Source organism: Pleurodeles waltl, chromosome 7 (assembly GCF_031143425.1).
Source record: "Pleurodeles waltl isolate 20211129_DDA chromosome 7, aPleWal1.hap1.20221129, whole genome shotgun sequence".
NCBI lineage: Eukaryota > Metazoa > Chordata > Amphibia > Caudata > Salamandridae > Pleurodeles > Pleurodeles waltl.
In genome coordinates this window covers 559,786,049-559,803,018 of record NC_090446.1, presented here as the reverse complement: position 1 = coordinate 559,803,018, position 16,970 = coordinate 559,786,049, and the positions used below count along the sequence as shown (strand labels likewise).

The window sequence follows — 16,970 nt, the reverse complement described above, 5'->3', positions numbered from 1 at the left end:
GGGGACAAACAGTGGCATCTCTCCTCCTCCTAGGAGGGGTGAGGCAGTATGGTGACTTGGAAGACTGTCTTGAGGGCGAGAAGCCGCAAGGCACAGCTGTGAATCAATACAAAGGGAGTGCACATCAGGTATCTGAATATTTGAGGATTAAGTAAAGGTCCCACTGTGGCAAGACAAAATAAGAGGGAGGATGCAAATGTTGTAAACCTTTCAAAAAGTGCATAGCAATTTAAGAAGAAAGCAACGGGGGCTGGACCGGAAAATGTACAAAAGGCCAAAAGGAAAACTTTAACTGTGCCCAGACTTAAGCCTGGTTGGGCTAAGGAAAAGACAAACCTCAAAACATCAGATAAATGAGCCTGAAGAGGGGTCTATATGCCATGTACAGCACCAACCCACAAATCTGTCCCAACAACAAGTGTATGCTGTTTTTGTCGATAGACATCTGGCTGCCAAGATGACATTAACCACCTCTAGAGAATGTTCAAGGTGCTCAGCTCCTGCTGCTCAATCTCCAAGCATGAAGGTGGAGTTTGTGAAGACCTAGGTGCAGAACCCTTCCCTGGGTCTGCAGATCCTCCCAGAGGGTCTGCCTGATCAGAGGATAAATGCTCGTGCCCAGGGGCTTAGGATGCCATACCCTCGATGTCCAGTCGGGGTCAATGGATGACTGGGGTCAGGTCAGGCCTCATTTTCTTGAGAACTTGTAGAAGGAGTAGTATCAGTGGGAAGGCATACAAGAGCTTGAGTTCCACTCAAGGCTGAATGAATCTCCGAGAGAGATGCCTTGGAAACTTTAAAGTGCAGTAATGCGGACATTGCACATTTTCAATGGTAGCAAACAGATCAAGCCTAGGATCTTCCCAATCGCAAACCTTGAGCCACCTCAGTGTGTAACTGACACTCATGATCTGCTAGGTTCACACTTAGGAGCTTGGCCACCCTGGCATTCAATTATCCTGCCAGAAGGATCACCACCAGGAGAAGTACTTGGGTCCAAAAGTGCAGAGCCTCATGGCCTGGATCCATGATCCTGCCCTGTCCTGTTTGTTGCAGTACAACATCCCGGTGGTGATGTATGAGAGCCGCAGTACCAGCCTCCCTTTGATGGATGGAAGAAAGGCTTTCAAAGCTAAGTGGCTGGCTTTATCTCCAGAAGGTTGATGTGGAGCTGGAACTCCAAAACCCAGAAGCGATAGAACGGTTACCACTGTCAGCTCTGGGTGGGGAAGGAAGAGGCTTTTGCCGCTGACTCAATCGCAGAACAACAATCACACTGCAGATCTTTTGTAGTCGCCTCCAAATCTGGACATGGTTGGAGAGGTCATCTTGATGTTGGGCCCACTGAAACTTCAGATCCCAATGAGGAGCCAACATATACAACCTGGAGAGCTGGACCAGCAGGAAGTAGGAGGCAATCTATGCCAGCAGTCTCGGAGTCAACCTCACTGAATTCCAGGAGCAAGTCTGAAAGATCCTGGTTATAGCCTGAATATCCTGGATTCTTCTTTCGAGTGAACCTTTCTTTCTAGGGGACAGACACAAAACCAAATCATGTCCACAATCGCTCTGATGAAGGGGAGTGCCTGTGAAGGAGTCAGGTGTGACCTCAGTATAATGTTAGTGAACCCCAAAGAAAACAGGGGGTCGACGTAGTCTGGAGGTGGCTGACGAGGTAGGAGAAGACTGGGATAACTGACTTCCAGAGGTGTGCTGCCACCACGCTATCACATTCATGAACACTTGAGGGGCAATGGTGAAACCAAAGGTGAGCACCATTAAGAAAAAATTCTCCTGCCCGACCACAAACCACTTGGGGCTGCAATATGGGTATATCGAAATGGGCATCCTGCAGGTCCAAAGCCACAATCCAGTCTCCAAGATTCAACTCAGAAAAGACCTGGGCCAGTATGACATTCTGAATCTTTCCTTGTGAAAGAAGAAGCTGAGAGGGTGCAGGTGTAAAACAGGACCCCTCTTGGGCACCAGAAAGTAGTAGGAATAACAGGCAGGTCCTATGTCTGGCATGTGCACCCTTCTTAATAGCCCATTAGCCAAAAGGGGATGCACAGATTGTCCTCCATCAGTTGTTGGGGGAAGGGTGGTGGCGGGGGAATGTGCAGTGGCATGGAAAGGAAGGGTAGGGCATTCTCCTTCAGAACAATTTGCAGGACTCACCTGTCCAATGTCATGGCCTTGCCAACCCGGAAGGAATCTTCAGGTCTTGCCTCCCATTAGGTGGTCATGTGCCTCCAATGGCACACCAATTGGGTTTGTAGGTGAGGCTGCTGAGGAAGTGTGTGGGGGTGGTGCTTTGGGGGGTGTCAGTGGAGTGTGAGGCTAATTGAGCTTTACTGCGGGAGCAGTGGCTACCATGCCCTAGACTGTGAAATTGCTAGGTATCTTGTGGAGGTTAGATTGGTTGCAAATAGAGGGTGCCTCTGCTGAAAAGCAGCAATAGAACTGATGCACCTGGCGAGATGGGGGAAGAGAAGCCCAGGGAGAGGGCCCTAGCCTTACTCTCCTTGAACTGAATCCACCTTATTAAAAAAAGGGCAAGGCCCATCAAAGGGCATGTTTATGAGAAATTACTGGATATCGGCTGAAAAAGAAGACTAAATGCAGCCAAGCACAGTAGCGATGGGCAACACTAGTGACAATGGCCCGCACAATGAAATCAGTGGGCAATATGTCACAAAGAATTGTGAACTTGGCTGCATCACGGCTGTCATGTATAGCCTGAGTGAGTACAGGTTGGAAATCTTCAGGAACACCCGGAAGGACTTGAGCCACTGAGTCCCAAAGGACAATGGAACAGCATGCAGCTGCCATTCACTGATTTAAAAGCAGAGCTGGTGAATGAGTTAGACTTTCTTTCCAAACATCTCCATCTGTTTGGACTCCCTATCGGGGAAAGTAGTTGGAAATGTAGTTGGGTTTGTTCTGCATGTAGACACGCGTATCACCAAGCTTTCAGTGGAGGAGTGCTTAGATAAAAACACAGAGTTGGATGGGCAGTGTCGTCTTGCAATCTGCCAGTTGACTGAGGTCAAGGCAAAGTTTTGCCCACACCCCGACAAGACATCCGTAAGTGCCTTTTTGAAAGGCAAAGGGGAATCAGTGGATGTTTGCCCCACTTGGAGGACTTCTATCAAAACATTGGCCTTAACATCTATGGTGGGTAGCTGGAGGTCAAGGACTTTCGTCTGTCCTGTGCATCGCCATGGTGTAAGAAGCACTCTTCAGTGGCAAGACCAGAGGGAGAGAGGAGCCCTCACTAAGGAGAGGTATCAAGGCCACTAGTGTCTTACAGATCATCATACCAATTTTGTGATATGACCGTCCAATTCCATCAACCACATCGTAATCATTGTCTGAATGCGTGCCAAATAGGGAATGTAGGTTATGTGTTTTCCCTTGTGGAGGCGGCAGATCGAGTGGAGGAAGCAGCACGTGGACAGCGACTGGGCGCTGCCTCGGTCAAGGAGCCATCTCGGAGTCAGAGAATGCAATACGTATCTCGTCTTCTGGGGTTAATGAAGTTGGCATCGAAGTTCAGGGAACCAGTGTGGGCCACAGTACTGGAGGAAATGTCAGTATTGGTGCCAGAGATGGCCCATGATGGACTTGGAGGGTCCAAATGATGCCAAGGGAAAACCCACTAGGAGTATTCCAGATGGAGAGCCTCTCCTTTCTGTGGGACCCCAATGCATGATAGGAGTTGGCAAGGATCAGAGGAGTCAGAGCATGACCTCACAGAACTCTTCAATTTGTTTCCCAGTGGCAGAAGGACCTGCAAACTCAGCTTGTGCCAGAACAAGTTGTGGGATAGGACTTCAGGAGCAAGATTGAGAACTATTGTGCGATAGAGATCCGTGAGGAATATTCAAAAGTTGTGGCATCTGCAGTTAGAAATCGCCATTAAAAAAACGCTTTCCAGCTTGAGGCTACTCTAGGTTCAAATGCATCCTAAATAATACATTGAGAAACTTTTCATTTTTGGTATCGACCATAGACAGTATTAGTATGACTTATGATAACATCGATAGTAGGCCCACCATGCAACGACACATGAGCAACATCTTCAGATTCTGTTTTCTGCCAGTAGATTTCTTATCAGATATTGCATCAGATCCTGAAGATTTGGTTTTCACAGTTCTTTAAGAAGGTAAGCAGGAAGACTTCAACAATGGATGCCTAGAGCACTGACATCCAAAGGACAACAAAAATCTGCAACAGAAGAGTTTGGCCTGGTGTACTTTAAACAACTTTGACTACATTGGAAGAACCAAGCCATATATCGGTTTCCACTAACATGGGACTTAAAAGAAGGGAAGAAGCACAAATCACTGATTATCATTTACTGATAGTACAGACATGATGCTTTGATATAGTCCTTAGGTATATTAATCTTGTGACAATTTATTATTCAGACAAGTAACTTTTTTCTCAAAGTGTCTTGCCATCCACATGTGCTCCAAGAAAAGAAGATGCTTAAAAACATAGGAACCATGAGTCAGCTGTACTAAGCACTTGTCGCAAAACACTGGTCATTTCCGAATCGCAATTTGGGTCTGTTACATCCCGAAAGTCTTTTTTGCAGTGGCAAAATCTCAGACTTCATTACGACTGTGATGGGCAAGCTGGGCTTTCTTGAGGCCCTTTTTGAGAACTGCAGTCAAAGTGAACAGCTTCCCAGGCCTCTGAGTAGGGACGCCTTCATAGAAACTCAAACAGACCGGGATCTGTCACTGGTCCTTGAGATCCTGTTGTTCTTTTCCACATTCCCTCGAGAGACTAGTTGGCAGGCTGCTCTACATCACCCTGTGGTCCGTCCTTAAAGCAGCATGGTCCATTGGGTAGTTATAATGCTGAAACAAGGGGCAATGCACTTATATATAGCTGGAGGGAGAAGGAAACCATTATATTCCTGGCCTGCCAATTCTTCTGGAGCCTCCCCAAGCCATCCCTTTTGTTTTGTTCTTAAATGTGCAGTTCTACTAGGGCTAGGCATGCAATAGAACCATGGAAAGTTGTTGGTTGTTAAACAAGGCAATCCACTGGATAAATAAGAGGATGGGTGCCTCAGCACAACTTCACAGCCAGATCAATGTTGTGAGGAGGCTATCATGGGTCGGTCATCACCCTAAACCTGACAACACAGATTGTATTTTGTTAATTTCAAGAATAGAGTCACAGTCAAGCATATTCTGGAGGAACTGAACTGCTCCATACAAAGCTATTCTGCAAATGAGGCCCTTCCCCTGGGTTATTTCTACAGACTATTACCAAATTAAATAAGGACATCTATAACTATCCCAAACCCTGTAGTCACAAAAAACAAGTTTCTGTCTTTGTCACAGCTCAATCAACTGGATTGCCTTCACCCAATCCACAGGTAATCTTGCCGAATGGCACACTGCAGAACAGTTGGTGACCATGTCAAATTCACCAAACCTACCCACCCCATTTAGACAAGTCAAATCAAAAAGGGCTCCGGAAACAATGGAGATGATCTACTAATATTTGCATCATGAAATGTTGCAGGTCTGGCCATAAAACTGACCAATCCAGACTGGTTAAACTTCATCAAAGCTTATGCAATCCTTTGCATTCACGAAACATGGCTACTAGGAACCATTGTCATTGATGGCTGCATGACATATCCACTCCAGTTAAACCAGGATCTATCGGCAGGGCCAAGGGAGGCCTAATTGTTCTTTTTTTATTTATTTATTTATTTGGTGTTGAACAAGACAAACAGTTTAAACAAACAAAATCAGACAGCATGTCACAATAGGCAGTGTACAGTAGCAGTTCGTCAATAAAGCATCACAGTACTTTTAACACTCATGTCGTTTAAGGAATCATGTTAGAGCCAACAGAAAATCACAAAGTAATGTCAGATGGCTTCAACCCAGATATTAGCCAGTGACCCACGCACGGCCCACCCCAGCCATCGGAGACAGGCAACCCATACTCCTGCAGTGTCAGCAGCCTGCTAAGCAACCTCACCATTCCCCTGCATCTCTGCTCCCCTCCCTGCCAAATAAGTCTGAAAGGACCCCGGATATCACTGGGATAGCTACGACTGGGGAGAACTTCACCATATGTGTCAGATTGTACATTGCAGTATGTCATATCCCTGACCCATCCTTTAAGCATCTGTAAGTGACCCCTGCCCCAGCGCACTGCCACTCTTTGCTTCGCTAGCAGTAGCTCTATGGCCATCAAGCCACGCACCGTTCCCAGTACATTCCTATCACAGCCCAGTAGTGACATCTGGGGGTTGGGATCTAGCGATTTGGGTACAAATGTACTCCGCTCCTTGAATACTACTTGCCAAAAACTGTGTATGCCCCGGCAGCTCCAGGCCACATGCAAAAAGCCAGCCCCCTCCTCCGAACATCGGAGAAATGACGCACTTTCCCAGAGCCCAAAATTGTACAAACGGGCTGGAGTGTAATACACTGATTAATATATTTAAAATGAATAAGTCTGTGCTGTTATTGAGGGAACTCGCCCTAGTTAGTGAGCAACAGTACATCCACTTTTTATCATCCTAAATTACGTCCAGGTCATTCTGCTATGCAAGACGGTCCGCAACATTCCCAGTCTACTCGCATACATCATAAAAAGACTGTTAGCTGTACCAGATCCACTAGTAACTTTATATGCCACACCCAGAATAGGTTAAAGTACATAAATGATGTAGAGAAGCTACAACCCCTCCTGCTCTGGCTAAAGTTATGGACCAAGGAGGAAACTTCAATAAATCGATTAGAAATACCTTGGAATGCATATTTTTATAATACCTGAAAGTACTTGAATTTAAATGTCTTGTGTGATGACACAGGAACCTTTTCTTTTAGAGTCTCTAAAACACTGACTAAATTGTTTCCAGCTAAATGCACAAAAGGGAGAATGCAAAAAATGCTGGCAGGACCAGTGTATCTGCCTATGCTAAAATTTGTTCAAGTCTTGGCATTGAGCCCTATCTAACGTGGATTAATAACACACATCACAGGCTTGTGTTAACCAGGCTTAGGCTGAACACCATCCATTTTCTTGTTGCCTTCCCCAGGCAGGAAGTGTATGCTGCTAATTTGCCTCCTTGTCCGTGAGATGGTTGTTCATCACAAAGCACTCTGCACATTATCCTTTTTTGCAAGTTTTATTCTTTGTTAAGAAAAATCCGCATACTATGTTTTTTTTTAAAAACAGGGGAATTATAAGCAATGGAGGGTTGCAATGGAGTTTTTACAAACATTACCTTCAGTGAGGATATGTTTTTTAACTGCAACATTTGTACAGTGTGCTATAAGTTTAAGGACTGCACTTGTTTAGTATACTGATATTTTAATTTGTGCCTGTTATTATGAACTGGATATAATCTTAATATTAGTTTTATGTTTACTGTATAATGCATTTTATATAGTTTTATGCTGTTTCCTCTTTTATGGTCACTAGATGACAAAATAAATAATGAATGAAACCAGTGGTAAATTGCTTGATTTTACACATCAGATGCTTTGTAAATGCAAAATGCTTTTGTACATCTAGACTCAAGTCTTGTTTTGGGCATATTACTGCACTGAAATGTTCAATACAGTGATAGCATGGCACGATCCATCTGAGGCTTCACTATTCACATAGTTAAAAAAAAGACCTGCTTTGTTCACTAACTTTGTGAAGTCATTCCTTTGGCTCTCTGAACTTACTCAAGTAAGTGCTCAAAAGGATCACACAGTGGCCTGATGTAACTTACTAGCAGCAAGTAGTGCTTTAGGTAGTGCAGACCTCCTGTTCCCATTAGTGAAGATGTTATTTAATGTGCACCAGTAATACTTCAAATGAGTCTGGTGGAGGCTTACTTCACACAGAAGGTCTTCATCTGGGCATCTGTACTTTTTTCCTGTCACTACTTGTTTGTGTTTGCTGAGGACGTGGTCCACATGATGTAGCTGAAAACCCTTGCACCAATGGAACACAAAACCAGGCAGGTGCACAAGGCTTTAGAGTCCCAAAGATGATAGATGTTTGTGCTTGTGACACAGTAGCTAAGAGGCTGACTTGGGTAGCAGCACTATTCTTACATTTGCTGAAGGCTGTGATGTCACCAATGCTATAGAGTTGGGTTTGGTATTGTTGGAGAATATGTGTTGTACCTGCATTTCGTGCTGGCACAATGGAGCCTCGTTGGTGGTCTTTAACTTCTATGAAGTTTTGAAGTTCTTGAAGAACCTCTTGGTCATCTTGGAGTGTATCTACTGTGTGGAGATTTGCTTCTTCTCCTAAAGTGTGACCTCCCTTCTGAATCTAAGTATCGAACAATGATCCTCAGATTCCAAAGGGGTAAAACAGTATTTAACAGTGCAGGAGTCAACAACCACGAGGGGTTTTGTCCCCGCTATTTGCTTTGGTAGATTTGTGAGGCAGACTGACTAAGCAAGATTATGTGGGCCCTTCACCTAATTGTGCAAAAGTGTAGGTAGGGCAAAATATAATGTGTTACACCACTGTTGGGTTCAGAAGACAATAGCTGATCTTATCCCTGAGAAGAGTCAATGGCATATACTGAAACTAGTTTCAGAGTTTCCTATGGGTTTTATTGCTCAGTTACAGATCTTGGTGTTTCTTAAGGCCCTTGATGTCAATGTTCTTTGCAGACGTTGTCTTACGGTTAAACATTCATCATTGAAAAATTAGTGTAAGAAGTTATGTGCGCAAGACTGGCAGCATTTGCACAACACACTCTACCCAACTGGGTGTCCTGGTGCTGATTTAAGAGACCCACATAACCAAACAGATTAGTATTGAGTTTTTTTCTGAAGGTAGCCAGGGATTGACTAGACAAATATCTAATGGAAGTGAAGTCCAGATAGTTAATACATACTGAGAAACACCATATCACCAGAGTTGAGATGGAACTTGGACACTGAAAGCAGAGACATAGCCTTACTCAGGAGATTATAACAAGAAGATGATGAAGAAAACCTTGGGCAAACTAACACAGGTCTTGATGGAAGAAAATGGAAGATGAGACAGGCAACTTTAAAGTTGATGTAGCCTAGCACTGGTAGCCAACACAATGCTCTGCAGGCTGCAGAGGCATGGTCTCTTTTTCTAAATCCAGTAATTGCAATGACAACTGCGTTTCTGGATCCTTGGAGCTGATACAAACGGGACTGAGGAAATCCATTCTGCCAGGTATGACAGTAATCTAATCCAAAGTAGATAAATTGCTCAAATTACTAATGATTGATATTTTTGACTAACAGTTGAAGAATAAATATGCTTCAGTTTCCTGAACTGGAGTTGACATATCCTAACTAGTGTGTTAATTTAGGTACCAGTGTGATTTGGACAATAAAGGTAGCACCAAGGTTTTGACCTTTTCTAGAGGCTGCAAATCAAGGGGAAGATTATTGATGGTGAGATGGCAGATGTAAAGGGTCTCCCTTTGCATAAAAAAGGATGACTTCTGTATCTGAGCTATTTATCTGGACCTTATTGATAAACATATAAATAAACCTGAATCTTGGGCAAAGGCTGCTGGTGAGACACCACAATGCTGAATAAGGATGGCACTGACTATAGTGCTCTATATCTGAAAGACCCATGGCAGTATTACATTGAGTTCCAGAACGATCCAGGATAGTGTCAAAACACCTTTTAATCTTGGCCTTGTTGCTGTGCTTGGAACCCTTAGTAGAGAGATGGATGTTCACCTAAGCCCCCCCGCCATTGACCTGAAGGCGAAATACTTCTCCTTCCATTGCCTTATCCTCCTTCTTTATATATTTATGGTAATTAGCAAACATCACACCATTGTGAAAGCCGAGAAGACAAACTATGCATAAGGTGTAACGATTTTTGAACTTTTCTTACCTCAGGAGAGACTTTTGTCAAATACAAAGGATATAATGGTCAAAAGAGCTCACAACCGGAGGTAAGTCAAACTCAAACCCAACCTTTACAGAAAATAATTCAAATAGTAGTGAACACCTATCACAGAAGTGCAAATTTCAGCTCCCTTTAAATTGCTTCCTTACACTATCCTTTTAACTGATATTTCAAAGGTTAATGTGTAACCCTTACAACAAGTATATTCAGGAGTTCATGCCCAAGCCTTCACCACATGCCCCAAATTCAACGTGCCAGTTATGAGTCATCCATTGAGGAGTTTCTGCACCACCTGGGTGGAATATGAATAACCAGACTGTGGGTGAGTCATTGTGGAAGAAGGAATCTCAGGATTAAGAAAAATGTGAGTGAATGGGGAGATTACTTTCAGAATTTGGAGGTTAAAGGTGTACGAGGGGGCACAGGACACACTGGCATTCGAGAGAAGGATACAATTTCTCAGAGAGTTGGGATGAAAGGCTACAAGGACATATGCGGTTTGTGATGAAAAACAATGAACCAAGAAACTCAAATAGATAGTATGCACTTTGAAAAATGGTGCAGTCTTCAAAAGAATGTAATCAAAGTCTTCTGTGTTTCTATTTTGGAAGTTATGGTTGAAAGCTTAAAAGCTGCTAGATTGTTGTTCAACAAGCAAGGTTTTCTTTGTAGGTATATGGAGAGGGTGTTTTTAAGAGTTTGAAAAAATGTAGCTTTAGCAGAGTCAAAGCAGGTGGGTTCTGGGTTTATACCTTCCAGACACTTTCCATTCAATTGCAGCAAGCTAAAGTCTTTAGGGAAATAGATACATGTAGTGAGTTACAGACAGCATGAGTCATAGATGCCACACTAATGTTGTGTAAGCCTTACAGGATTCCAGAAACAGACATTTTCGGTGTGCACTATTTATACTTTATATATACCCATTTCCATAAACCCTAGGTTACTTACAGTACAGGCTGTAGACCTCGCAGAGATGGGGCAAGAGACCCAGTGTCACATGTGCAGATAAGAAGTGCAAGTTTGTCAGGAGACTGGAGAGTTGATCCAGACATCCACTGTGGATCTGAAAAGGGTCAAAGCACAGCATTGTTTCAAATTGTGCAGGGGATGACTCTCAGAGGCTCAAACTCCCATTACTGATGGTAACCTGCAAAAACACCACAAGCACTTCCACACAACTTTCACCAGTAACCAGTATACTCCCCTCAGGTGAACACACAAGACCTGCTCATCCAATCGATCACCACACCAATAACCTGTCATTAACACTACCCCCCCAAGCATAGTTCTTGTCGACACACTTCACTTTATTTTATACCCACGTCAGGCTAAACTCCCTTTACTTTAAGTTCTTCTGAGCCTCAAAAGATCCACATTTCACTATTTTGACCAGAAATAAAACCTAGCCAACTCAAAAACACACACAATGACAGAAATTAACATGCCTTTCTTAATAACAAATTGACAGTAATAAAAGAACCTGATAGTACAGGTTAACCTACCATCATGAATGCTGACAATCTTTTAAACACAGTGAAATGGATTACTGTGGCCTGCAGAACCATCTTAGTTCACTTATGACCAAATAACTTTTTCATTCTGACAAAGAAGTGATTTGGCCCAATCAACTACTAGTCACACATTAACCTCACCAAACACTCAAGAGTCCAACATAAGCTACTCACATATGTCTCAGCTTGAAGTTGTCAAACTAAAGGCTAACGTCCTGTCCAGATCCCACCTTTCATCCCACATTGTAAACCTCAAGTCAACACTACCAGGTAAACTGAACAATGAGCCCAACAACTCCTTGAGACATATCAGAGACTTACTCTCTCAATATGCATCACTGGATCATATCGCTGAGCTTGTTCGATCCGCCTAGGAAGGACCATCAGGACTTAACCTTCATTAGTATTTTTGCCAACTGTGGCAAAGATAACACACTGGACCACACGCATACAAAGATTATGTCAAATATGTTTTGAAACACCACTCTGTATCAATACCTCAGTGCATCAAGATAGCATCTCTTACAAGGATAGTTATCACTTTCCCTACAATCCATATTTACAATTCTTGGATGTGGCTGCCACCTCTGCAAAGCATCAAAACATAATTAAACAAAAAACATTTTTCAACCACTCACTGGTATCCATTACATAACTCCAAAGGGATAAACCTGCTGGGACAAGGTCAGCAACCAAATCTAAACTCAAACATTACAATAATACCTCTCTCTGTAATCCAAGGCCACATAATCAGCAAAGAGTGTCTTATCACAAACTCAGGTCATTCACAACTGCCTCTTAATTAAAAAAGTGCTTACACACAACATTGAATAAAAAAATGTACGCAGTGTAAAGTCAATTTATTTTGTCTACAAAATCCTACAAAAATCAATGGAACAAGATTACTCAAGAAAACGGCCAACAAACTCCTGCCTTCCTCTGAAATCAATCACCATGGAAATACTTCAAAGTTCATATTAAAGCTCCTCACCAAGCAGCATTATGCTCACCAAAATCCTTAAAGAGGATGCAGAAACTTGTCTGTGTCAATCATGCTCTGCCAGCCAATGCTTCAAAGATGGAAAAGTTTCAATAATCCTCACACAAGGCTCCTATCTTTGCTTGCAAGGGCTACACTTGTTTCTGCCCACTTCATAGAACAATCTGCACCCCTCTTTCACTCACTTTCTTTCTATTGTATTGAAACGTTTTAACTTTAGCACAACACAATCAAAACAAATCAAATTACTTTTTCAGGCTGCAAATAGAAAGGAGTATGGAACTTCACTACTCTCCACCCATAACTGTCTCTTTCCAGAATCCCAGAAGCCCCGCCATGGGTTAAACTACTAGGTAGCTCTCTAACTCACTCCCTGATTGATTATAGAAGCAATTAAGACTTTAATGCCCATAATCCATACCCATCCTATCTCAGACCTCTTACCCCAATCACACGTTCCTCACCCTCTGCAAATCAGATTTCTGTTCTTAAACTTCAAATAAAATATATACTTTGAAATATTGTGGGTCAAAGTAGTTTCAATTAACACTTAGCAAATCTTTTGGCCATATTCAAGAAAACTACAGTCATTTTACAACTCTAGACATACCTTAAAACCATAGCCTCTACAATTCAATAGAGACGGACTTAAGGCACAGTACAGAAACAGTGATTCTTAAATATTAGAATACAAGATAAAAACAAAACCTCCAGCAGATCTTACAAACACAACACAGCTTTCAAAAAGGCTTCGCAGACTAAATACAAAGAGATGACTAGCCTTTCAAATACAACTTTCAAATAAAATCTCCCAGCACCCAATACTCACCAAGTGATAAGGAAGCTCAGAAATGGAGTCTACATCAGGTTTCCTAAAGGGATCCAAGTGTTCAGGGTCTACACTCTTCCACAGATGAGCTGAGTGTTCGAATGGGAGTGAAATTATGACATAATTATGTGCAACACTGGTTTGGTAAGTTTGGTATTAGCTATAAACGTTAAAACTTTGCATTCTCTTATGGCTTAGGAGGTGTATAAAAGGTATTTAGTCATTTACACTAAAAATAACAATTATAAAAGTGCTGTATCGCATTGTTGGCCACAGTCAGCAGTGCCCAAAAATAAGTACCTTGATGAAAAAAAAAAAAAAAAGATAATATTCACACTCCTGAGAACAAAAGTGCTCACTACTGTAGTTTGATATGTTATAAATTTGCAAACGTTGTATATTCATGTGATTCAGTAGGTGTGTAAAAAGGATATGCATTAATAACAAACTTGCTCTAAAAAGGACAAGGTCACTGACCTAACTATTGGTTTCCAGCCTGTAGTTTACAAACAGAAAACCAGTAGTTAAAGGTAACATTTCCCATTTGCACAATGTGTAGGTATCACATGCTTTGCATAAACTGACTGAAAGGCAGTGCCCTCCTCCTTCTAAAGCTTGTAGTAGATAATGGAATAATGATGCATGGAATAACGTTTTAAGGACAGTCTGCCCAACTAATGCTTAATGATGGTCATGAATGTCTACAAAGTAATGCTTTGTGAAGGTGTGTGATGTAGATCACATTGCAGGCTAAGGTATGTCTGCAAGCAGTCTGTTCCGCAGGAAAGCTATAGAGCTTCCTATCAAGCAAGTAGAATGTCCATCGTCCAAGGCCCACCTCAGAAATATTTCCCATGTGGGGCATTTTTAAAAAGCAACAAAACGTTGTTTTATTCTATATAGCAATTTTTTGTTATCAATGTTATATGTAACAGCTCTTTTGACATCTAATGTGCGTAATGCTCGTTCTGCAACTGACTAAGGTTGTGGAAAGATGACTGGAAAGTCAATACTGAAAATGGAACAAAGAGACAATCTTAGACAGAAGCTAGGGCTTGTTCTTAGAACAACTCTATTTCTGTGAACCTGAATCAAAGGTCCATCAACCATTAGAGCTTCAATTCAGTAACTCTATGTAATCATTGGAAGTTGAAGAAAAGCATAGGCAAATCTCCCTGATTATTTCTTGCACAGAGTATTGTCCCTGGCCTGTGGATGCAGATACCAGAAGTAAACAATTTGGCATTTTGCACTTTCTGTAGTAGCAAACAGGCAGACAGGGGCTGTTTCCCATCTCTGAAAGTCCTAATGAAGTATTAGTAGATTCATTTGTTTGTTAATATATCCTGCTTAGTAGATCAGCCAGTTGCCACTCCTGGGAGGTATTCCAATATGAGGAAGAAATAGTGAGAAATGTCCGAAAGCCATATTATTTGTGCTAAGGCTGACAACGGGGACAAGTGCCCCTCTGCTTTTCAATGTATTACATTGTAGTTATATTGTCTGTCCAGATGAGCGCCGAATTCTTACAAATTAGGATGTAAAATGCTTGCAGTGACAGTTGCACTGCCTTCGAGTCTAAGAAACTGATATACATTTGCTGTTGTTGCTGGGTCCACATGCACTTAATGGTAAAGTTCTCTAAGTGTGCTTCCAGCTCCATGAAACAAAGCTCTGTCATAATGGTCACCTGCAGTTGAATGCTCGAACATCATCTGCCAAGTAAAAAGCTGTTCCACCATTTTAGTTTGTGCTGAACTCTGGGTTCTACCAAACAGATCCTCCCACTGACCCATCGCCTGTGACCATTGACTGGACAGAAACCCCTGTAAAGGACACATATGAAGGTGAGGGTTTTGAACTATTGACTTGCACAATGTCATCATCTCCAGCAATTTTATGATCATTCTCACTTTAAAAGGATACACTGTCTAATAAAGGGGACGCAGCCTTTGAAATACCATCACTCTCTCTTGGTTAGTGTAGGATTTGCCTAACATTGTTTTCAATATGCCTAAAAAAATTGTTGGATTGGTTTGGGAAAGAGATGTGATTTCTAGGCATTTAACAAGAGTCCCAGTTTGTGTAGAAGTGACACCATTTGTTGAGTGTGTGACAAGCATTGCTGTTTTTTGCTGCTCTTTATCAGTCAGTCGTACAGGTATGGAAAGAAATAGATGGCACAGCATGAACTGCAACAAGCTTGAGGCTATTGTGACTTGAAAGAAATTACTTTGAACAGGTAATGCTGTCCACATACCACAAAACGGAGGTAGCAATGGTGCGCATTCGGTGGATTGGAATATAGAAGAAGTGTTTGTGAGATCGAAGGTCACCATCTGATTTCCTGTGAAAAGCAACGTAATGATGTCTGGCAGAATTGTCATCTTGAAGTAATTTGACGATATGTAATGGCTGAGTGCCTTGAGGTCTAGTTTTGGCCATAATGCCCCACCCTTTTTTGGTATATGGAAGTATAGCAAGCTTACTCCTTGTCCTTTCTAATTCACTGGAACCAGCTTTATTGCCTCTGTTTGGAGCAGTGCCTTCACTGTCTCCTGCAGGAGCCTCTGGAGTCCTGGCTTAAGATGAGGAGATATGTTTGGTAGTATGGTATGAATTCCAAGCAACATCGATGGGTGTTGAAGGATAAGACACATTATTCTGATGTTATTTCTTCCGACTGAGGAAGAAAGAACCTTAGTCTTCTCCCAAAAAGGTGTTGTGCAATCATGGGCAATGGAGAGTAATCTCTGATTTAAGGCAGATGAACTCTGGCCTTGGGTTCCACTGTCTTTTCAGCAGCCATTGTCAAGACATCTTCCTCTCTGATATGGCTCGGAGGCTGCTCCCTCTTGAAAGGCCTCCTGTTGCTGGTATGTAGGGCACTGTGGTGTGGCTCTTCCTCTTGCCAGTTGGTGCCATAAATCAGGCCTGCTGGTTTGGGTTTGGAGTGGTCCTGTTGCCCTAGCTGTCTCTATGTTCTTCTTCATCAATTACAGCAGCATGTCTATCTCTGGCCAAATAGAAATTAAACATTCAGTAGATGGTGTTGTACCTCAGGAAGGAAGCAAGGGATTGAACTAGTCACTGCAGTAAGACAACATTGTTGGTCTCTCAGTATGTGGTATTGGGTGCATCCAGGGTGCTTGCTAGCTGAGTCAATCTTTTGACTCTTTTTGTCCGTTGGTGGTCCATACTCAGTGGTCTGTGCCAAAGCTGAATGGACAACTAATGAATTTGGTAGCACATGCACCGCTACGTACAAGGGATCCCTAATTGCAGCTTTATATTTTTTTCTGTCCTCTTTGCGTGATGACCCTTGTTTTTATGGAGTTCTCAAAATTATCAGCTGCCCACTCTGTCATGCTCTTTAGCATGGGGAGGAACTGGACCAACATTATGTTTTGGAAAGTGTCTACATCAAACAGGTATCTTCTTCCATGTAACTGAACTTTGTGGTGGCCCCTCACTTCTGGATAACCCCCTGGTATTCTCTGGTGTCGTAGGATTTCACTGGATAGTTCTCCAAAGATGAGTCCTTCTGTGGGCACATTCTATAGTCACGCCATGGGTTTTCACCATCATTCACAGGAATGGAGTCTTCATGAATTTCAGGGTTGTCTACAACATGCTTGGATTCCAAGTTAATGTGCACTGCACGTAACAGTGAGTGAGAGCGCACTGCTGACTGTGGTGGGCAAATGGACTTGATTCCCTA

The 16,970-nt window shown here is 42.6% G+C and overlaps 1 protein-coding gene across 3 annotated transcripts in view; it reads right to left on the bottom strand.

Annotated features, from left to right (window-relative positions):
* Positions 1–16,970, bottom strand: part of TEP1 (telomerase associated protein 1) — a 1,055,001-nt gene that overhangs the window by 398,353 nt on the left and 639,678 nt on the right. For all 3 annotated transcript variants that reach the window (XM_069244315.1, XM_069244314.1, XM_069244316.1), the window contains 2 exons: positions 13,250–13,338; positions 10,858–10,972 (listed from right to left, as the gene is read on the bottom strand). In XM_069244315.1, coding sequence (XP_069100416.1) covers positions 10,858–10,972; positions 13,250–13,338 — 204 coding nt within the window. The remainder of the gene's footprint in view (positions 1–10,857; positions 10,973–13,249; positions 13,339–16,970) is intronic.